This window comes from Molossus molossus, unplaced genomic scaffold (genome assembly GCF_014108415.1).
Source record: "Molossus molossus isolate mMolMol1 unplaced genomic scaffold, mMolMol1.p scaffold_m16_p_11, whole genome shotgun sequence".
NCBI classification, from domain to species: domain Eukaryota; kingdom Metazoa; phylum Chordata; class Mammalia; order Chiroptera; family Molossidae; genus Molossus; species Molossus molossus.
Genome location: NW_023425346.1, coordinates 5,007,702 through 5,030,647, shown reverse-complemented (window position 1 = coordinate 5,030,647; position 22,946 = coordinate 5,007,702). Strand labels below are relative to the sequence as shown.

Here is a 22,946-nt window from a genome sequence, read left to right as displayed (position 1 = left end):
TAGAGAGAGAGAAAGGGAGAGGGAGAGAGATAGAAACATCGATGAGAGAGAACATTGATTGGCCGCCTCCTGCATGCCCCCCACTGGGGATCAGGCCCACAACCTGGGCATGTGCCCTGACTGGGAATCAAACCGGTGACCTCTTGGTGCATGGGTCAATGTTCAACCACTGAGCCACACCAGCCAGACACTGTGAATGTATTACTTAGACAAGATTAAAGTCCACAATCATTTCATTTTAAGTGATAAGTGATTCTAAGAGATGTGGGGAGGCCTGCTTCGATAAGCTGAAAGGCCTTAAGAGCAGATCTGGGTTTTCCCTGGAGAAGAAATTGCTGTGGCTACAGCTTCAGCTCAAGCCCCCATTCCCATCCTGCGCTTCCTGGTTGCCTGGCCTGTGGACCTCACTTATCTGCCAGCCCCCAGAATCACACAAGTCACTTTCCTGCAATAAATCTCTCTCCCTCTGCATATATACACACATACTCACACACTCACTCACACACACACACATACATACACTCTCACACTCACATACACACACACTCACACACACTCACACACACAGTCACACATGTACATACATACACACACTCACACATACATACACTCTCACACTCACACACACACACACACTCACTCACACACATACTCACACATGCACATACATACACTCACTCCCACACACTCACACATGCACACCCTCCTGGCTCTGTTTCTCTGCCTGAGTCCTGCGTGGCTGGCCCAGTCCTGCTTGGAGCATCATTGCTCTCCACTCCTGGCACCTCAGCCTGTTCCGGTCCGTCTGCTTCCTGACCCCAGTGCTGGGCAAATCACGTTCAGCTTGGAGTCTCGACCCCCCCCACTTCGTGTGAGTGCAGGTCTTACCAGGTTTAGCTCAAGCACAGAATTACGAACACCCCCCCAAGCCTTATCACATCCCCCATGCTTGGTGCCGAAATTCTGACCTACACTTATATTCAATTTATTCTTTGGCCATGTCCAACTTTGTTTTATTTCCTGAGTATATCATGTGTGTTGCCCATCCGATCCTTGCTAATTTTAAAGTCCTTCAAAACAAGAACCAGGTATTCGATTTCTCAGCTTCGTCCACAGTGCTCGCAGCAGACCCCAGAGGAGACCTCCTTCCTACATGTCTGTTATCAGGGCGTGTTGTCTGAGAGGGGGACCTGAAGACAGAAGCAATGGGTGAGGATGGGTGCTCACTGGCAATAAATATCTCAATTCAATCCTAACAGAGCAGCCAAGATGAAGTGTGGGGGCATCTGTGTTCACTGAGTCAGGGATCAATCATAAGTATTACAATGTGATGATATGTTAATTAATATAAATAAATACAATTTCTCACCCTGATTATTATCCCCTAGTGATTTCAAGAGTGATGGAGCCCAGTGACCCACTAACACCGTATTTCATTCCAGGCAACGGGTGCAGTATAGCAGAGCCAGGAGGGGATGCGTGTCCGATTCCTTGGGGCTCTCCTCGGGACTCTGCGAAGAGGGCTTGGGTGTTACTTTCCAAGTCATCTCACTGCAGACATGACAACAGCCAACCAGAGAAAGTCAGCTTCCAGGAGAAACCAACCCTCTGGCCACCGAGAAGCACAGTAATAGCAAGAGGTATTGATTAGGATGTTTGTACAGCATTGACTGGAGGAAGGATGCTTGGACCCAAAGATCCTTTTGAACGTAGTGTTTGAAACCAGCATTTGTTACTAACCTAGATGTTGTCCACAAAGATGAGGAAAAGCGAAAGGGCAGAGGGTCAACGTGGCCAAGTGCCTCTTCGCAGGCTCTCCAGCCGATGCTCGAAGCGTCCCCCGTGAGCACCAGCCAGTCCTCACGCTGATCCCCACTCCCACATCACGGATGACGGAGCCATGGTACAGAGACGCTAAGTGATTCCCCAGGTTAATTAGTCATTGCTAGAGTCTGGAATTGTTCAAGAGGCAACCTAATTTTCAAAACACAATTTCATTTTCACACTTTGTCTCCATGAAAAGAGACACAGTTAAAAACAAAGCATGTACTTCCTGCCCCTCTTGGCAGTCTCCCAGTGATGCCACTGGAACCAGACCCTCTGCAGGGGAAGCTGGAGGTCCTTCCTCAGACCCGTGAGCTCCAGGCCTCTGGCTCTGCAAGCGGGAACGATCCTTCCATTGACTGGCCATCTCATCCACATGCAGCAGCGGGGTGACGGCTTCGCAGACCTTCCCTGGCGTCCCCTCCAGCCCTGGAGCAGGAGCAGGAGCAGGGAGACAGGCTGCGGGGACCGCCAGGCCGCCCCCGCCCCATCGGCAGCCAGCAGGGACCGGTGCTGCTGGAGATTGACTTTGACATCTTCTCCTTGACAGACTAATCAACTCCCTTACGTCCTGCCACGATGATGGACAGCTTCATTTCCTTTTTATATTTTCTACATATATTTACCGACGTCAAGTCCTCTTTATGCTAGTGTCTTAAAATTGGGCACTACAACTCTGCCAACGCAAAGAGATTTACCAGCCAGCACGGGAGGCATGGGCCCTGGGTGGGGAGCTTTAAGAAATAATGTTTTGAGTTCAAACTAGTAACCTCAGTTCTTTTTTTTTAATCCTCACCCGAGGACACTTTTCCACTTTTGTTCAGATAGAGTGGGAGGGAGAAAGAGGAAGAGAGAGAAAGAGAGAGAAAAACATCGACGTGAAAGGGACACATCAAGTGGCTGCCTCCTGCATGACCCAACCAGGGCCGGGGATGAACCGCAACCAAGGTATGTGCCCTTGACCAGAATACAACTCATTGGTCCGCAGGCCGACGCTGTAACTGATGAGCCAAACTGTCCAGAGCTAACCTCAGTTCTTTCATCAAATTAAAAATAGTCTCGTTCTCTTTATGGCCAAAGAGAAAGGCTAACACATGCTGTAGGATGTCACATGATGCGTTGTCTTTGACCTTCTCCCAATGGAGATGACATACAAATACAGCTCAAGAGCCTGCTGGCAAGTTCAGAATCAGAATCTGGCATTTCTTCTGCACGTGCAGAATTCTCGGGGTGCACAGTACCAGGACACGTGTGTGAAAAACCAAAATGCCTGATCTCCAAGGGCTCAAACTCAGGCAGAGAAAGAGCAGAGGTCAGTCACTGCAGCTGCTGTGCATGGGAGAGACACCCAAGCAGAGTGTGGAGAAGGAACTCAGAATTCCCTGCAGGAGAAGGCAGGAAGGATATTCAGGGGCAACAGAATGGTGTGATGGAAAGAAGTGGATGTATGCAAGGAGGGAAAAGTTGATCAGAGCTGCCACAGTGGGATGCCACAGGGCCACGGCTGGACACGTGGCTCAGGAGGGCTCTAATGAAGCACTGGGAAGCAGGGTCACAGCAGCGACTCAGAGGAGAGGCACTGAAGAATCTGAGCCTGAGCAATCACGTACTAGAGTTTCTTTTAGGAAAAAGTAACAAAAACTAATTTTTAAAATAACATCAGAGTTTCATGAACAAAAGGTCCAGCATGGTAGAGCTGAAAATATCTTGTAGGATACTCGAACTAAAAGTCAGACAACCGGAATATTTAGGCTTAAGTCCTACTCAGGTCTGGTAACCGAACGTCCTTGGACACCCCATTCCAAACCGCTCTGAGTCCTGGACCTCTTTCTGAACACCAGCCTTGTCCCCCGGCGAGGCTGCGGGGAGAGCGAGAGGATGTAAATGCATAGGAAGAAGGAAGCTATAAGGGAAGGTGAGACTCGAACTTGTCAAAGAGTTTTCATGCCCACTGATTCATGAATGTATCCCAGTCACAATAAGGGACAGAGCCTATCATTTTCTCTGGGTACATGACACAGGGAGACTCAAATTGGTGAAATAACTTGCCATAGGTCCAGGTGTTATTGTGTTGTAGAATTTTAATGAATGAATACACATTTCATGACGTCTGTCTTTGTACTACAAAATCAGTATGGTTTTTTGCAAGCTTCAGACTGAGCATACTGAGAATTCCCATCACTCTGTGAAAATCTAGACAGTCAAGTCTCACTCTATCATTTAAAATGAAACTGATACATTGTATTGAGAAATCACATTCTCTCTCATTCTATTATTGCTTATTACTCTTCTTATTCTTTTATTTGATCCGGTTCCCATGAAAACCTTCATGGGTGCACTGAGCCCAATATTCCAAGGGCACGATATAAGAGCTGTAAACAAAGGTGACCCTTTACAAAGTGCTGCTGATGTTTTAATCAGTTTTACTTTTAAAGAATATATGCACCCCTATGTTCATAGCAACACTATTTACAATCTCTAAGATCTGGAAACAGCCCAAGTGTCCATCAGTAGATGAGTGGATAAAAAAGCGGTGGTACATGTACACAATGGAGTACTATGCAGCTGTAAGAAAGAAAGATATCTTACCCTTTGAGATTACATGGAGGGACCTGGAGAGTATTTTGATAAGTGAAACAAGCCAATCAGAGAAAGACAAATATCACATGATCTCACTTAATTGTGGAATATAATGAACAAAACAAACTGATGAACAAAATAGACCCAGAGACATAGAAGCAGGTACAGACTGACAAATATCAGTACAGGGGGGTGGGGGGTGGGGAGGGAAGAGATAAACCATGGAACTTACATGCATGTATGCATAACCAATGGACATAGACAACAAAGCTGGGGATGGGGCGGAGGGGGGGATTGGGAGAAGGGTGTCAATGGGGTAAAAAGGAGAAACATCTGTAATGTTTAATAAATTAATTTTTAAAAAAAGATTATTTGAGGCAATATTGCAAAAGAGCACTCAGTTTTCTCTAAACTTTCAACAGGAGTTGAGCTATATGACAGATGCAAATATTATTCTGAGCTAGAACATTAGGAAGTGGCGAAGAGAAAACAGAAGAACCGTGCATTATGCTTATCACCCACCTCAGTGAATCAACACACTCTGGTTCATTCTGCTGCAGCATCTTTCTTAGGGACCATGTACAGTTATGTGTGACCCTACTGTCCCAGTAGGAATATGAGATACAGGAAGCACATGACCGGCTGGAGGTCACTTTGGCAGAGCTGGGTCTGATCCAGGCCTCCTGAGCCCCAGCCTGCCCTTCCTTCAGTGACTGCATGCCTTCTCGGACCCCCGATGGCAACCCTTCATATTCATTTTGTTAATTTACAGCGTAAAAGGGGGTCCTAGATCTACACGATTCAGTAGTGCAGGAAGATAAATTGTCAAACATCTCTGACATGAAAAATATTCCTAAACTTTCAAAAGCATAACCTTAAAATACATAATAGATACCATTTAACAGAGAAATGCCAAATCCTAAATATTATGCTAGATATTTTCCATTTCTTTCCTCTAATCCATACGATAACCATTTCAATGAGTTATTATTTTAAAGATCAAGTCACCAAGGTTGAAAAAAGTTACTTGTCCCAAACCAGAAAGCTATAAATATAACTTAGATCATTCTGAATTCAAAGCTGAGGCACAGATGGAAGACATGTGTTCGTATATTGATTTTAATGTGGATGTATCCAGTCTAGATTACTTGTAACTCGTGGGACATACTAGAGCTTGGTATTTCTATTGTAATTAGTCTTCTGTTGATAGAAAGTAGAAATAAATGTTCATTGTTTCTGCTCAGTGTTCAAAGTAAATATCAATAGTTCTCTAAAGGAAGGCAACATCAACAATTAAATCATCTCCAGCTAATGATATTCTCTCATATTTTGGGATTTTTTTGCTGCTTCTACGTACTTGGAATAAAGCCAGAACGTGTGATTGCATTTCTTGCACTCTGTCAACGCAATGTATTTGAAGTTAGCTTTATTGTAGTCTCAGCTAATGAGGGGAAAGGGATTTGAGAAAAAAGAAGGAAAGACCAAATAGAACAAATTACCATGTCGGAAATGACTGTGGAATCCTAAATTGTTTAGACATGTTCAAAAGGAAGAAAATCAGTCTGAGGTGAATGTATACTCTTCATTCTTCCCTCTCTCAGATAAGAATTCTTTGCATTAGTTTTGTTTTTAAATCTTGACATGTTTCATAAAATATTTAAGAGTGTTCTTTCTTTCACTTAGAGATACTGTAATGGGATGAGAGGTACTTTTAAGGCTTCGAGAGCTGAGTTCAAATCCCACTTCCACTCGCTCTGTGGCTTGAAACATTTTGGTTATAAATGGATGTTTATTGATCTACTATGAGTCAGTAGATGCCAGATTTACGGACGGAAATGCACACACGTTTTGCAGTTCTAAAAGGAGAACAATAACCAAACACTCCATTTTAACATGGTGCAACACGTTTCCAGTGAGTGAGTGCTGAGCGAGCAGGGAAAAGCAACGCAGAGAAAAGACCTGGGTAGACTTCTCGCAGGACTGGACAGAAGCCACTGGGTGGAAGAGAGTGATCAGGATTCTTTCTGCTCAAGAGATTTGCATATGTGAAGACCCAGCTGTTGGAAGAATTGCCATAGTCAAGTAAGATGAGAGCAAAGAGTGTAAGGGAGCCTCATAAATTAAGATGATTTCTATAAAGTCCTGAGTGTAGTGCATACATTCAAAGGAGCGCCACAACTGTCTCCTCTTCTCAGGCAGTGCCTCAAGCAAAGCGCAAACACTCTTCACGCTCATTCTTATTTAAATCCTTTCACTGATGGAACAACACTCTCCTGAGACTGGCCCTGAGTGCAGTCCTGACCAACCCTTTACGGACTTTTCCACACCCAGTTTAGCCTGCTCTGATGTCTCCCTTCAAGGAGGGACAATCGCCTTGCAGTCAGTCATGTGCATGGAATCACACACTGCCTTGCACTGCTGATTAACAGGTATCGGTCTTGTCTCCTGAAAGAGGGTAGAATCATACCAGTGGCAGGCTATAGTTTTGAATCACTTCCTCCTGACCACAGCTGTGATAATCATCAGTTATCAAATTCTCTTGGAACAGAAAATTTCAATACATCCCCTTACTGCCATAGTCAGGTCGTGTGTGTGTGTGTATGTGTGTGTGTGTGTGTGTGTGGTTTCTTTCTTTCCCTTATTGGGCTTTTCTCCAATTTCTTTTTTAAACACCTGTCTAGTCATTTAACAATTACCAACCACACTGGTGAACTCATCTTCATAAATTATTTGGGGTATCATTTGGACATTTCTGTTTATAATTTATTCTTGAAAACTTCTGGTTTTTTTTTTTAGGTTTCCTATTTATTCATTTATTTATTGTTAGTTATTTTGGGGTTCTTTGTTTCTCTATTACCATTCCTACTTAGTTGTGTCTCAGTTGTATTTTCTTGAGTCCTTTAAACTTTGAAACTGCAGGTTCCACCCTCGGCAAACCACACTTCACGGACTTCACCTACTCAAAGGCTTCAATAGTCACATGCCCAGCGACTTCGATGTTCACCTGGCCCTCCCTCGGGGGTCTCCCAACTGCTGCTGCACAGTGCACACCTCTCTGTGCAAACACTGAGTCCAGGCTGGGCTGATGGCAGCATCCGCTAAGCCTCCTCCTGTAGCTACAGGTGCTCTGTTTGTGCAAATAGTAGCTAATGGGTAATAGGTACCTTGCATTTCACACGCACCAAACTAAATACTTTGCAGGGATTACTTTACTAAATTCTCATGATATTCCTGCTAGGTCGATTTCCATGTCACAAACGAGGAAGGTGAAGCACACAGAACCCACAGAACCCGCCCTGGGTTACATGCCATGTAAGTTGTTGGCCTGAACCTGACACTAGACTGTCGGGAGCAGACCGGCCTGAGGACTGGGTCATCTCATCCTTCACACAGCAGTTTCCAAGCTGGAAGTCGAGCAGCCATCCTCCTCCTCTCTGCTGCCTTTGACTGGTCTTCAAGTCTGTCATAACCAAATTCCGACACGTCTTCCAGCACAGCCCAGCTTCCTAACTTGCTCTGACTTGTTATCTGCTACCCACACAGTTGCAAACAGCCTCTAGGATCTCTGTCCTTCCCCCATGCCTTCCGACTCGGTGCAGGCGCAACAATCACATCGCAGTTGTCTTTCCAGAAAAAAAAACGACGCACAAGAAAGCAAACAACAAAATAAACATTAGCAAGTCAATTCCAGCATTAAAAGTACACTAAGGAACTGCTTCTAGATGCCCAGCACAGAAGCAAGCTCCTTCTCAGCTTATCTCCAGTCTGGCTCCATCCCCTGCCTCCGCATCCTCCTCGCTCAGCTCAGAGTCCAGCTGCGTGGGACCTCTCCAAGCTTCCTCTTTGCTGCGGGGCGCCCCGTGTCCCTCAGCTCACCCTTTCCTCCCCGCGCCTTTGTCCTTTCTCATCCTTCAAGTCTCTGCCCAAAGGTCAGTTATTCTGAAGAATGTTTCACCTTCCCCAGAAGCTAAAAGTGCCCCCTTTTCTCACCCATCGATCTGTGAACAACAGATTTCTACTCTATACCAGGGATTAGACAGGGCTGGAGACACAGGGAAGATTTAAACACCCTCCCATCTGTATGGAGTCCCCCTCCAGTAGCACCCCAAATTATTTACTTTCTGCTTAATTGTCTGCCTCACAATTACATGATATGCCGCCGGTCCTTGGAAACAGTTTGCACAAATGTAAATACAAGCTAGCTCCCTCCTGGAAACAGCTTATTTCCTCAATCGAGAGTTAATGTGAATAAAAATAACGATAACACACCCAACCTGGTCAGTATCACCAATGAAAGGCAGGTGTGGACTCCACAGTTCATTCCTGCCTTTTCTGTTTCTTTTTAGGTGTCTGCTTGCAATTGGGAACATCTGCTGATAAAATTCAGAGTTAAGCATGAAGACACATTTAATGATATCTCAGGGAATCTACAGAATAATTGTAGATTGTTATCCTAAGCTATGAAATATGAGTGATGCTTTACATATTCTTAACAAAATCCCCCCTCCCCAACCTCGTGTTCCATCCGTGAAATGGCAAGCAGCGAGAGGCTCATGTACCACTCTGGAGACAGCAGAAGCTGTGTTGCTCTGCGGTGAGCACCGCGGGGCGTGAGAGCCAGACCACGGGATGTGCCTCCAGTCGACGCCTGGCTACCGACATGCCCATGGAGAAGTGCTCTGTCAGGACCAACAGAAAGAAGCTGACACCCTCTGGCCAAGCTGAAAGGTGAGCTGAAGGCATCATTAGGATGTCAGAGAGGCTGCATCGTGAAAGGGATGAGCAAGGTTGAACAATGGTGACGAGACCCTGAAGAGGGCCCATCGAATGCCATCAGACTTAGTAGATCAAGGCAAGTCCCCTCCGTAGGAGACACACGGATAATAAATGAGTCCTTGTGTCATGTACTGAGCTCACTCACTGAGAGACCAGTAATCAGATTCATAGTTTCGGACACCAGGTGTGCCTTCCAAAGGTACTGGCTGAATGATAAACTAAAACTCTGTGCAAACAGTCCCATTCTTATTGTAACTATTGTACAAGGCATCTGCAAAAACAAAACACAACTCCGCTTGTCAGGAACTCACCATGACAGTCTAAAACCGTCTCCACTTCAGTGTGCAAATACTCCAGCAAAGCACACGCCAAACAGAGAAGGAGCAACAAATCCATGATGGTCAACAACCGTTTCCACTTCAGTGTGCAAATACCCCAGCAAAAGCACACGCCAAACAGAGAAGGAGCAACAAAACAGAAAACGTTGATCAAGGTATAAAGGCAGCAAGGTCTTAAGGATCCAATTCTTAAAACTATTATTCTTTGACTCAATAATGCCATTTCTAAGTCTAATTCAAAAAACCAAAGAATTTACATGCATGTATGCATAACCAATGGACATAGATGACAATGTTTGGCTTGGGGGCAGAATAGGGAGGAGGGTGTCTGGGGGGGGAGAAACATCTGTAGCAAAAATAAATTAGTTAATTAAAAATAAAGAGAAAACATTAGGAAATATAGAGTTAAAGAAAGTACAAAGATGCTCACTGAAAATGTTGGTTATAACATATATTTGGAAAAAAACCTACTGGTCCCCTCCCCTCAAAAATGGTAAACATTATGCCCGACTGGTGTGGCTGAGTGGTTGAGCGTCAACCCTGCACCAAGAGGTCCCTGGTTCAATTCCCGGTCAGGGCACATTCCCAGGTTGTGGGCCTGATCCCAGTGGGGGGCATGCAGGAGGCGGCCAATCAATGTTCTCTCTCATCAATGTTTCTATCTCTCTCTCCCTCTCATTTCCTCTCTCTTTCTAAAATCAATAAAGAAAAAACAATTTTAAATGGAAAATATTAAAATGTTAAATAAAAACAAGTGTCATTAAATGGACTATTTATGATTTCGTCATTAAAGTGGCATTTATAGATATTTGAATAACATGTGAAAAGCTCTGGTAATCATGGAAAGTGAACTCAGATTTCCCTGGGGAGACGTGCTCTACAGGGATCCCATTTGGGCTTCAGGAAGGAATAAAGCTACTCATTTCTCCTGTCTTGAGCTAGGCAAACATCTGCATTGTCCCATAACACACACACACACTATATACACACACACACACTGTATAAATATACACACACACATACACACACACACTATATACACACACATTATACACACACACACTATATATATACACATACACACACACACATGCACACACACTATTAGGTCTTGGCTCTTGCCAGTCTCTGTGTTCTCAATAGGTTTTTCTGTTCCTTACATCGGTTCTAATTTTAGCTGTCCTTCAAGTCCTAACTCATCTTACTTCCTTCTGTGATCATCTCACGATTATCCTAGAACACTAAAGCATTCTCATCACGGTATCTTCTAGAACTGAACTTTCAGTTAGGGTATCACAATACCCTGTGTCTATTGCCATATGAAGAATGCCATGAATGCCCCATCACGAGGTACATGGACAGTGGTTTGCAAATGTCTTATTTGTTTGATAAAGGAAATGAGATCTAAGGGCTTCAGCATCCACTCTGCGGTCAGATCCCCTCCCGGGAGTCCCAGCTCCAGCACTTACTGCTGGATGACCTTGAGGAGCTATGTATCCTGTCTGGGCCTCCACATGTCATCTATAAAATATCGATATAATAACTCTATTTATCATTATGTTGTAGACTGATCTGTGCATTAAGCTCCCATAATCAAAAATGTCTTTCCTTCATTCTTAACTTGAATTTCTAATAAGGTATATCATGACCAAGATGTACCCTGAGTACTTGGAAGTTTGACTTCAAATACACAACTTATAAACTTGCACACTGTGTAAAACAAATAACCATGGTAACTGACTCGGGTCTAAAGGCCCTGAACGTTTGTTGGGTTGACAGGGCTTGATCTGAACTGCAAATGATGTTTTGCCTTTAATTAGCGTTCTGTAGAATAGGCTACTGCTCAGGTAAGAAAATGTCTAACCATAAACTAAGGACAGCTGTGGCATGTGAGTACTCAGTGGGAGTTCAGGGGACAGGCAATGATCTCACGTCATGTTCTAATAAGAAGCTGCCACAGATCGGATCAGGGCTGCCCACGTTCACCACCCCTTCTTACACAGGTTGTTGTGAACAAGGTGCATTTGGAAAGTAACCTAACTTGCATACCCAAGTTTGTTTGTTTTTTTCTTTATTGATTTTAGAGACAGAAGAAGAAAGAGGGAGAGAGAGAAAGAAACATCAATGAGCGAGAAGACCGATTGGCCGCCTCCTGCATGACCCCCACTGGGGATCGGGCCCACAACCTGGGCCTGTGCCCTGACCAGGAATCAAAACAGCGACCTCTTGGTGCATGAGTCAACACTCAACCACTGAACCACACTGGCCAGGCCTGCATATCCAAGTTTTTTATGTGTCATCAGTTAAGAGGGAAAGAAAATTGAAATGGAGTCATGATATATATACTTTCAACAGCAACCTGTTGTGTCTAAATACTCGGGGTTCCCCTTTTGTCATTTCTCAGAGAGTCCATCGTACCCTCCTTCCCCTTACCCAGACCAACAAGGGCTAAAGAAGTTAATTCTGTCTGTTCTGAGTCAGCCCTATCGGTTCACATCTGCTGGAAAGAACCGGTAATGAAAACAGAAAACTAACCCCGAAGAGCCTGACAGGACAGAAGACTACGAGAGCACTCGAGAAACGACCAGTTTTAAAGATTCTGAAGATTTACATGCATGGTTCTGACTAAAAGGGTCGCTTCCACAGACTGTGCCCAACACACCGAGAAGGGGCCGTTTCCACAACAGCAGACCCCGAACAGTGGTTGTTTGCACATAAGGCCGTCCGTGCGTGGGCTTCACCGGGGCAGCTCACCTCTCGGACGCCCCAGTGGGAGATCCGTGCTTGCTAGAGGCATTGCAAGTGCAGTTTACAAAGTGACTCAACACACTGGTCCTTAGCCAGCCGGTGGGAGGGAGGGGCGAGTGGGAGGAAGGACCGCTTCCTGACCTGCACAGGTTTCCGAGGTGTGCCTGTGAAACCCGAGTCGCCGCTGCTCCTGCTCCGTCCCGGCCGGGTCTCCGGGAGGAAGCCAGGAGGTCACTGCTGCAGCCCACGGTGAGCAATGTCACGGGAAGGGGACTGGGAAGGTGCTGAGGAAAACGGTATCAATGAGCTTGGTCTGTTGACTCTTCAGCTCATCAGCTTGACAGTGTGACTTTAAATATCACCCCCTCACCTCCACCTATTTTCTTAAAGCTTAAAAGATTATATATTTAACATGATGGGTGGAGAAGATTAAAGTAGAACAGTATTCACAGAGATGAAGTCCTTAAAATATTATTAAATTACTTTAGCAAAAATGAGTAGAGCCCAGCTGGTGTGGCTCAGTGGTTGAGCGTGGATCCTGCACCAAGAGGTCGCTGGTTTGATTCCCGGTCAGGGCACATGCCCAGGTTGTGGGCCTGATCCCCACTGGGGAGCATGCAGGAGGCAGTCAACGAGTATTTCTATCTCTCTCTTCCTCTCCCTTTCTCTCTCTTAAATGAATAAAGAAAAAAATATTTTTTTTCAAAAAGAAAGAAAAAGTGAGTAGAATAAGCTTTAAAACTCATAGAAATGATGGCATGAGATTTGGCCCAAATTTAGAAGCTTTGACTTAAATCTTCTTCAGGGTTCTCTTGTCTCACTATTAAATTGAAGTCCTTTCTGTTTTTGCCTCTGAGCTTCTGACAAGAGCATGGCTGGTGCCACCTGAATGGTCCTGTGCACGGAGCAGCACAGAAGGAGGGTTTCAGTCGTCCACATGGAAAATCATGTAACAGCGAATCCATAATGATACAAGAATACACTGTTCCACATACTCACAACTGTAAACCTACTTTTGCCCCAACCTGCAGGTCCTACAGTGTTTTATGTGCAAGTATGTTATTTTTGGCTATGTAGGAATACTATTTCCTAAGCCAAACTCAATACTTACAGATTGGTATTTATTAGAAAGCTTAAATAAAACCATGTAATTTTAGCATCCACATTTTATTGGTTTTCTTTGTAGGATCTGTGAGGAAATGGGGCTCTGGAGGAATGATGTACTTGTTCAAAAACAAGAGCCAGGTGAAATGTAAACCCAGTCTCTCAGGCCACTGTTCTTGTCACTGTACCAAGTTTCTAATAGAAAAATTTAAATAGAGTATTTCATTATAGAGCAAGATGGTATTGTTTTTCCATTTTCCAGGCAAGGGACAGCAATAAGAACATCATCCTGTGATGGCCACTGAGCCATCTCTTCTCTGATGGGATGAGACCTCTCTGGGCATTGTTGTGAATGACACTCCAGGCATGGGTGGGGCACGGAGTGGCTGAGGGCCCTTCCAGAATGGGAGCTCTGACTTGCTCTTCTGTATCAGAGCCTGTTGCAGCCCAGCTGGCACTGACGTGCCCCTCCTGCAGCCCGGGTGCCCTTCCAGCGGGAGCAGAGGCTAGGGTGTCGTATTGTAGTCCTGTGGACAGCTCCGGCCTTGGCATGGCTCTGACATCTTTCTGGAAGGTCCTCCTCCATCCCTCTCGTTCCCACATCAATTTTAAATTTCACATTTCCCCTAAAATCCCCCACAACGAATGCCAGCACCTTCTGATGATGTCTTTCTCGGCTGTATCTCCAGTTCATGCAACTTAATTTGGGCCACACCTCTCTAAAGGACAAGCCCTCGCTATGTTGTCTTGTGTTTTTGTTAGTGACCCCAAGGGACTCTAAAAGCACAGAGACGAGGGCTCATGTCCTTCATTTGCTTGTTGCTCCTCGCCCTGTCCTGTGTGCTGGGCGGCACTGCTGTCCCCTCTGCGCTTCTCCGGCCCCGGGAAACCCCTGGGAGAGGGCTCCTGCTGTCCTGACGGATTCGCGCCACAGGTCAGCTCGCGCTTCCCACCTGAGGCCTCCCAACACTGCCTGTGGTCACCGGCTATCACCAGCAGGTTGGTTCCACTGTGTCAGATCCCACGATGCGGTGACGGGTCCTTCCCTCTGGAATTTGGCTGTGCCCAGGTGCACATGAGAGGAAGTGACATTTGCCACGCACAGGTGGAAGGTTTTAGAAATAGGCCCCTGTTTCTCCCTGTGCTTCCTCCTTCAGGCCATGGCAGCCTTCAGGACTGGGGAGCCTCTCCCTGCCTCCCAGCATGAAGGCAATGTGAGTGAGGGCTATGTGTGCTGAGCACGTCACAGGGGCACAGCACGGCTGCTGGTCACTCAGACCACTGAGTGCTTAGGCTGTCTGTCACAGGATAACTCCGCCCACCAAGGCAATGCAGTCAATTAGATACCTCCACTCTGCGTACCTGTCACACCTGTCTTGCCTCTACCTCGATGTTTCCGTTCCCTGTCCCTTCCTGACAGACCCTCTGCTTCCTGAGGATATGACTAGCATCCATGCATCCCCACGCACACCTCAGGGTTGCATCACCTCGATGAACACATGCTGAATAAAGGAATGAAAAGCGCCTGCCCAGGCTGACTACATCCTGCAGGTAATGCTGGTATCCTGGACTGTTGCCCCACTCTCACTCTGTGGTGGGTAAACCACGGATCTACTCACAGTGATGGCAGGTGGGGCCAGTGTAGCCGGTGTCACCGCAGTGACAAGAGAAGGTGGTCCAGGACTGGGAACAGCTTCCTCCGTGCTCACAGTAGTTTGGCAAACACCTGACAGGAGATAAAGCAAAGCAACCAAAATAAACCAAACCCGTTGAAATAAAGAGAAAAGCAGAGATGTCACATCTTTGTGACAGAGTAAAGGGATACAACATTCCTCCACATAAAACAGACTTCAGTCCGTCAACATGCTACTATGATCACCTCGAGAGGTGGGTCCAACCACTGGGCGATGCAGGATTCCAGCTGGTTTAGGAATCAAGTCAAGGATTTCAGCACTAGAGCAAAATCCGGTTGACTTGCAGTTACTCTGACGTGGTCAGAATCTGGAAGGCTTTTCATTTTCCATCGAACAAAATGTGCAACGCTGGTATTTTACATTTTGGAAAGGTTTTGCCTTTTTTAAGAAAAGGGAAGGTGCAGATAATTGTGGTCAGTGCCCAGGTTTCTCTTTTGGGGGTTGGCCAGAAGTCTGTTTTAAACGGCTATTTCTGAAAGGCAACATGCCATTTGAAAAGACATACCTGCTCATTTAACATGCAAAAAAATCTGTCATTTTTCAAAGTGCCAATACCACCTTTAAAATAAGGCTTTTACTACTTATACTGAAAACAGTGTAATTATTCTGAAAAATATTTTCACCATACATGTTTGAAACTCTGAAACAGTCCTGTAATCTGACCCAGCAATCACACTTAAATAGCTCTGTCTTTAGGATGTATTTTAAAATATGGAAATTATGCATGCTAATTATCATTATTCACAATGATGTAACAATGAATCAAGATAAGTGTTCAAGATTAGAAAATGTCTTAGGAAAGTTGTAGTCCATAAAATTAATGTGCTCTCATAAAGCTACTACAAATGATGTTAGCAAATGGGATTGTAATGGGCTGGGACTGGCGTCAGTGGAAATTCAAGCTGTAAAGCATGGCCCCAACAAAATAAGAAAAACACTTTACATTGCAAAAATGATAGGAATGCAAATGTTAAGTGTCTCTTGGTCTAACGGGAATGAAGGCAATGTTTCTTTCTTCTCTTTTTTTTTCCCCCTGAGCAGAGATTGTGGACGTTAGGGTCACATACACCTGAGTCTGAACCCCAGCTCAGCCATTGCTGCAAGTGCCTCTGGGTAATTATCTCCCGCATTTTACATACACGGATTAAAAGCAAGTACTGCAGCCCTGTTAATACTAAGAGATAAGCTGTCAAGTGCTCACTATTTGCAATGAATCAAATAAAGAGTGAAAGCTAAAAAGAATGAAATACTGAAATCTTGAGAAGTATCTTTGCAGGGGAAAACGTCCTCTGGATTGAGAAGGGGAAGAGGTGTGAGCTACGGAGCAACAGAGGTGGTATAACACAATAAAGTCTTCACTGCGGGGCCACTGAGGTGTGATTACCTTAACTGTCCTATATCGGTAAGAAGCCCTCTGGCAAGGATTGTTTCAAAGTCCAGAAACTAATATCCCTGCATATGTTCAGACGTATTATTAGACATTTTCTGCTCAGCACAGCAAATATTCAGTTGTGCTGACAGGGCTTATGTTTGGGAAGAGCTTATTGGTAACTCCTTGGTATCCAGCTATGGCTTAAAGGAAAGGGAAAAAAATAAAATAGGACCTAGTAATTTTGCTATAGAACAGGTCCACAAATCCAACCAATAAGGAAATAAACCAAAAAAAAGTGGTCCCTTTTCTCCTCTAAATGCTACCCTGCTCCTTGCTTTTTACTCTCAGCTTATGGTCTGGGTGGAAAGGAAGAGAAACAGGCTTTTCCACTGGGACGAACCGCAGTCCACACCCCCACTACCTCGTGCTCTGGGAAGTTGCGTACTTGAAGCATCTTTGTCCTCATCTACGAAATCCAAGTGAGGACCTCTGCTCCGGGTGTGCCCCGATGGAGGGAGCATGCAGCCAGGCTCAGGGGTGCCCACCTGCCCCCTCGTTTTCCTGGCATCCCATACCTCCCTGCTCCTAAATACTGCTCCTGCTGCAGTTATGTTTCTCCATCATTTGTCCTCTGAAGCTGTCAAGTTTTTACATGACCTTTCTATACCCAGTCCTACCCTATGCCCCCTCACTCCCCTCACTCTCTGCCACACACACACACACACACACACACACACACACACACACAGATTCCAAGACAGGAAGCTGAGCAAAGCCAGGTCAGTAGATTCTTATCCTACAATTCCTTTGGTTTTGGCACCAAGAAAGTTCACATCAGCCTCTTTTTGGTGGCTGACACTGTAAAATAGAAAACCCAGAAGTTCTGTGGCAACATTTTAGTCATGAAAAGGAAGCTTGTCTTCAGTGGAAGAGAGAGAGAGAGAAAGAGAGAGAGAACCCAGATGCAGCCTGTAGGAGGAAAGGGTGATGGAGAGAGTCCTGACGTTATTTATGTGGCTAGTTTGTGTTGTTCCCAAGATTTGGTTGCATCCTCGAACTTTCTGAGGGCTGGCAATTTAATCTATATTAGATTCTGTGAGATACCCCAAGGTCTTTCCAGAAGAACCCCATTGAATTCAGGCAAGCTCAAGTTGGAATTCAGTTACTTTCATCTAACAGTCTTAACATTTTATAAATCAGCATTTTATGAGCACAAAAAATAAAAACACATTTTCATTGTAGTGCATGCTTTCAAGTATTTTAAAACGCATGATTGCCGAATTCAGTTGGACCTGCAGGAGGTCTTGGGGAATAGAAGAAATATTTGGGCACTTTGAACACATGTTTAATAAACCTCACCCAGACCTTTGTATTGTAGTGTTAACCACCTCAGTTTATCAATGAAAATGAGGCTAGAAATCCATATGTTTATGGTCACTCAGAAAAACCAGTGTTGCATCCTAGTAGGGAAAATTAATGATTGTGTATTGGAAAACCTAATATCCCTAGAATGAAAACAAACAAACAAACAAACAAACAAACAAACAAAGAAGAATGAATGCCTACAAGCTTTCTTAGAGCTGGTTCATTCTGGTTCAATGCACACCGTGATTAGGAAAACTCATCTGTAAAGTAGACATTCAAAGAAAAAGATATATAACCCCAATTTGCTTATTTGAAAAGGGCAGTTTTATGAGTATAATTTCCATATTCTTTAAGCAGTTCATTTTAGCTGGTGTTTTGTTTCTTTTTCTCTGAGCACTTAAGACATAAGCAGGAAAGACGCGCAGAGCTGGTTCGGTGAGGCGGCCCCGCCTCACTAGGGGCTCCCTCCCAGCGCTCGGAGGGCCCCCTGGAGCAGTGCCTCCTGGACCCGCACCCTGTTTCCTATTGGCTGGGCTAATGCGCGCGTCCTGTGCGTGCGAGGTGACCAGCGTGGCGCGGCGCCCTCGCCCTCCAGGGGCACGGGAGTGAATGCCCTGCCGGGGAGGGGCAGAGGGCGGCACCGCAGACGCCGTGGCTGTCCTGTGAAAACTGCGCATCGCGAAGGGAGAGCAATGAAGCCCTGAAGCCCAGGCAGAGAGAGTTAGGAACGGAAGGAGGGGGAACAAAACAGTACACGAGGGACACAAGTTATATATAAATTTTATGTAAGAATTTATAATCCCCCCCCCCATCAGAAGGACCATTGCTAGTTGGGGCTGTGGACAATCCAGGTGGAGACGAGGAAGGAGGGGCTGGTCGGGTGGTCTGGGGCTTCATTGGTGTTGCCATCGGCCTACACGGGTGTTGGTTCTGGCTCACCGCTGTGTGTGTGATGGGCTGGGTTATTCCCGAGGAAATCTTAAGGGACAACATGTTTCTCTCTGCAGCTGATGCACAGGGAGGAGACCCTCTTCAAAGCAGAAAACATGCCTTTACAAGCGGTGAGGAGAATGAACCACGAGGAGGACTGGAGGCAAAACTTTCTAAGAATTGAAACCCGAGTCCGGTTGCAAGCATCCTGGCAACCACAATTGTTTTCCCCATTGGCATGGGAAAAACAGAAAGTCTCCTGCCATTTCCCTTGAAAAAGATCAGAGTGGTCATTGCACTCAGTTCACTATAACTGAGACGGAGTACAAGAGCCGGCTGAGTGGGTGGGTCCTGGGAAGAAAGTATCGGGAAAGCAGTAGGATTCGAGATACTCCTGGAAAATGCAGGCTGCCTGTTTGTTCATAATTAGAGAGTTTCATAGAAGAAATATAAAATGTTTGGCTCTTCTTAAACAAACATCACATTGCAGAGTAATAGTCGTAGCGAATCTCAGGACTCTATCTGCCAAGTTTATATTTGAGTTCGGTCTCCTCTTCTGAATTCCAGACTCATACTTGGAGCTGTTGCTTCACAATTCTACTTGGGCGTCTAGCAAATATTTCAAAATTTGCACGTTCAAACCTGAATTTCTGACCTCCTCCCTCACCGCGGCCCCAACCTTTTCATCGTATCCTTCCTTTCCTATCAGATGATAGCAACCTGATGCCTGACTCCCTCCTTGCTGGTCCTTCCGGTCCCTGGCAGGTAGGACCGCGTCGCTGTGAGTCTGTCTGCAAAACCTCCCCGGCCTTCCACCCCTTGTCGTCTCTCCTGCTGCCGCTGTTTGAGCCGCCGGCCTTTCTTGCCGGAACAACTATAATCAGCAGCTACCTGGTCTTCCAGCTTTCACGCTTAATCCTTTCAGTCAATTCAATGCAAGATCAAGAGAGACCCTTTAACGTGTAAGTCAGGTCACACTGAAGCCCTCCAATGGCTTCCTGTTTTTTTCAGGGTAAAAGCATCATCTTTCAAATGACCCACGAGTTCCTGCTGATCTGTACCCTTGCTGATTCTCTGAACTCACCCTGTTCTCCCCTCTCTTCATCTTCTCCTGCCATGTTGTTAGCCTCCTTGCTGTCCCTGCGGCACCCCAGACATGCTCCTGTATCAGAGCCTTGGCACTGAAGGGCCCTCAGCCCAGAATGCTCTTGCTCTGAGGTCCACATAGCCCAGGACTCACTGTGTCTCTGCCCAGTGGCACCACTGCGTGCTATTTAAGGTGCCAACTCTCCCCCGCCCTGTGCCTCCACTCCCCTTTCTCACCCCCCCCCCACTTTCTTATCCTCAAACTTACTGTCTTCTCACACAGGTACCCTGCTATGTATTCACTTCATGGTCTGTTACCTGTCTCTTCACAAAAGAATGTAATCTCCTTAAACGCACTGGCTATTGCCTGCTTCGTTCACAGAATACCAACGTACTAAACAGGTAGGCGCTCAGTGATGGTTGCTGATAGAATGAATGATGAATGCATGCATGAATGAACATGTTTAGGGTGCAACAGCCCCCTGAGCTGCCTTCTTTCAGCTAAGCCTCTTCAGCTAACCACAGTGTGGCCTCCCGTCCTTTGCAGTGGTCTTCCTGCCATGGAACAGCACAATACGAGCTGAGTGGGAATGAGCGGAGACAAAAGCGCCTCCTCCCCCGCCCTGTTTTTTAAACTGGGGAAGTATGACTAAGACAAGCAAAAAAACCTCGGTGCAGCCACAGCTGAGGATCAGTCTAGAGAGGGGAGAGAAGACCAGGTGAGGAGGGAAAGGTGGACCTCTTTAATGGTCTTTAAGAATGCGAGTAAATTACGCAATTTCTATTGAGATTACTGTGGCTGTTGAGGCTGTATCATTGGGCACTAGCAACTGTATCTCTTAAGCACTTACAAAGACACTTGTCTCCACATTGGTCAGGAGCAGAACACTTTTGAACAATGCAACTTGAGCTCCTGTGAACAACTATACAGCATTCCTGATGCATCTGTGTTTAATTTTGGGTAGATTTTAATGATATGAAAAGTCTGTTTGAGATATTCAAATTACCTATCTAGGTCACACTGAATCTTATTACTTTGAACAGATAATCAAGTGTGTGTTGACCTTTGTGATTATCCTAGTCATACTAAGTAAACATCCATTCCCTGGCTAGTCTCTAACCGAATAGCACCACCATGAGGCAATCTAAGTTTGGCTTTCTGAAAGACTTTCTTGTTGCCAAATGCTTGGAATGAACCTTGACATGAGCTCACCATCACGTAGGAGATGTTATTTTCTCTGTTGTAGAGATGACGATGTAAGACAAGATGAGTGTCAATAAGGAGTTCAGGTTTGAAGTCACAGAGTCAGAGGTGACCCCGCCCCCTGAAAGCTGCCATTCTCAGCAATATGCAGGCCTCCTTCCCCACATGCCAGCTGCCCATCCCCTCAACAGTGGACTCAACAGTGGATGCCCCTTAGGGTATCACTTCTTTAAAGAATGGGGGAAGGGGAGCTTCACACAGTTGCCCACTGATTCGAGGAACTCCTTAGCAAACTTGGAGTTCTCAGTTGAGTTCTTGAAAATATTTTTTGGTGGGAAAGAAGTCTTAATGACAATGATAAATTTGTTAATTGGGAATGAATAAGTAGCATAATAATATGTAATTTATTCTATAAATTATCTACAGTAATAATGGGTAGGGAAAGCATTTTCAATTCATCTTCATTACTAATTGGTAAAAGCCTTAAAATAAGTAGCTAAGAAGACAGCTCCTGTCTCTACTATGCTTTTGTTTTTATTTTACTTTTTTAGATAATAGAGTTTTTTGTTGTTGTTTTGTTTAGTTTTTCTACATTTCCAGAAGGTTGCTTTGAGACTCTTCCTCCTTTTGGTAGAAGGTCCTCATAAGTTATTATTGCAAGTATGGCTAAGCCATCCTATCTACTCAAAGAGTGATGGCATCTTATTTAAAATAAATTTAAGTAACATATAATCCTGCAAACCTAGAAAAATGTAGAAGCCCATCAAAGACTATTAAGCAAAAATGGAAAGTACATTCAGGATCTATCTTTGGATTTTGATGCAGGGATATTATAGAGCCCTTGACTGAGCACCTAACTATATATGGGGCCAAGGTGCTCCACCAGCACCACCAATAAGGACCATACCTGTACCACTTAGCATAGTGAATATCTTCTTTAAGCATGACATTTTTAATACCAGATATTTCTAAATTCAGTATTAAAAATTTAAGATAGCACCACTGGTGTGGCTCAGTGGTTGAGCATTGGCCCTTGCACCAAGAGGTCGCTGGTTCAATTCCTGGTCAGAGCACATGCCCAGGTTGTAGGTCTGATCCCCAGTGGGGGGCATGCAGGAGACGGCATCTTTCATCGATGCTTCTATCTTTTTCTCCCTCTCCCTTCCTCTCTCTCTAAAATCAATAAAAGAAAAAAATATTTCAAATGTAAGATAATCAAAATCTCAGAATTAATATTTTGGTATGAAGAAGGAAGATCATACTGAAAGAGAAAAATGGTACCACAGTTGAGCTCAGCCAGGAGCATCTGTATATTGTAATTTGCACCTTTCTGGGAAGAAATTAGCCTTCTTGACTTTGGAAAAAAAATGCTTAAGGGTATTTGTAATGGATTTTAATAGCATTAAAACCAATGCAAGCTGATTGTCACCCTTCAGAGGAGCCTGATTTAGGACATTAAACAGCCTTGCATCAAGTCAAGAAATCTAAAGAGTACTAAGTGATTTTTTATTTACTCTTTATTCTAACAAGGAATCTCTATTTATTTTTCCTTCTTAAAAAATGACATATTACTCAGCATAAAAAAGATTAAAATCTTGCCCTGGCTAGTGTAGCTCAGTTGGTTGAGTGTCAACCCATGCAGCAAAGGTCACCAGTTCAATTCCCAGTCAGGGCACATTCCCGGTTTCAGGCTTGATCCCCAGTGGGGGGCATGCAGGGGGCAGCTGGCAGATAGTTCTGTCTGGCATTGATGCATGTGTCTCTCTTTCTTTCTCCCTTCCTCTCCCTCTAAAATCAATAAAAATATATTCAAAAAATACAATAAAACCTTACCATTTGAGCCAGTGTGTGGTTGGACCTGGAGGGTATTATGCTAAGTGAAATACAGACAGAGAAAGAGAAATAACATATGATTTCACTTATAT

General features: G+C 44.9%; 1 protein-coding gene across 2 annotated transcripts in view; it reads right to left on the bottom strand.

Annotated features, from left to right (window-relative positions):
• CNTNAP5 (contactin associated protein family member 5) overlaps nucleotides 1-22,946 on the bottom strand; it is an 883,849-nt gene that overhangs the window by 349,103 nt on the left and 511,800 nt on the right. For both annotated transcript variants that reach the window (XM_036254192.1, XM_036254193.1), the window contains exon 11: nucleotides 14,990-15,096. In XM_036254192.1, coding sequence (XP_036110085.1) covers nucleotides 14,990-15,096 — 107 coding nt within the window. The remainder of the gene's footprint in view (nucleotides 1-14,989; nucleotides 15,097-22,946) is intronic.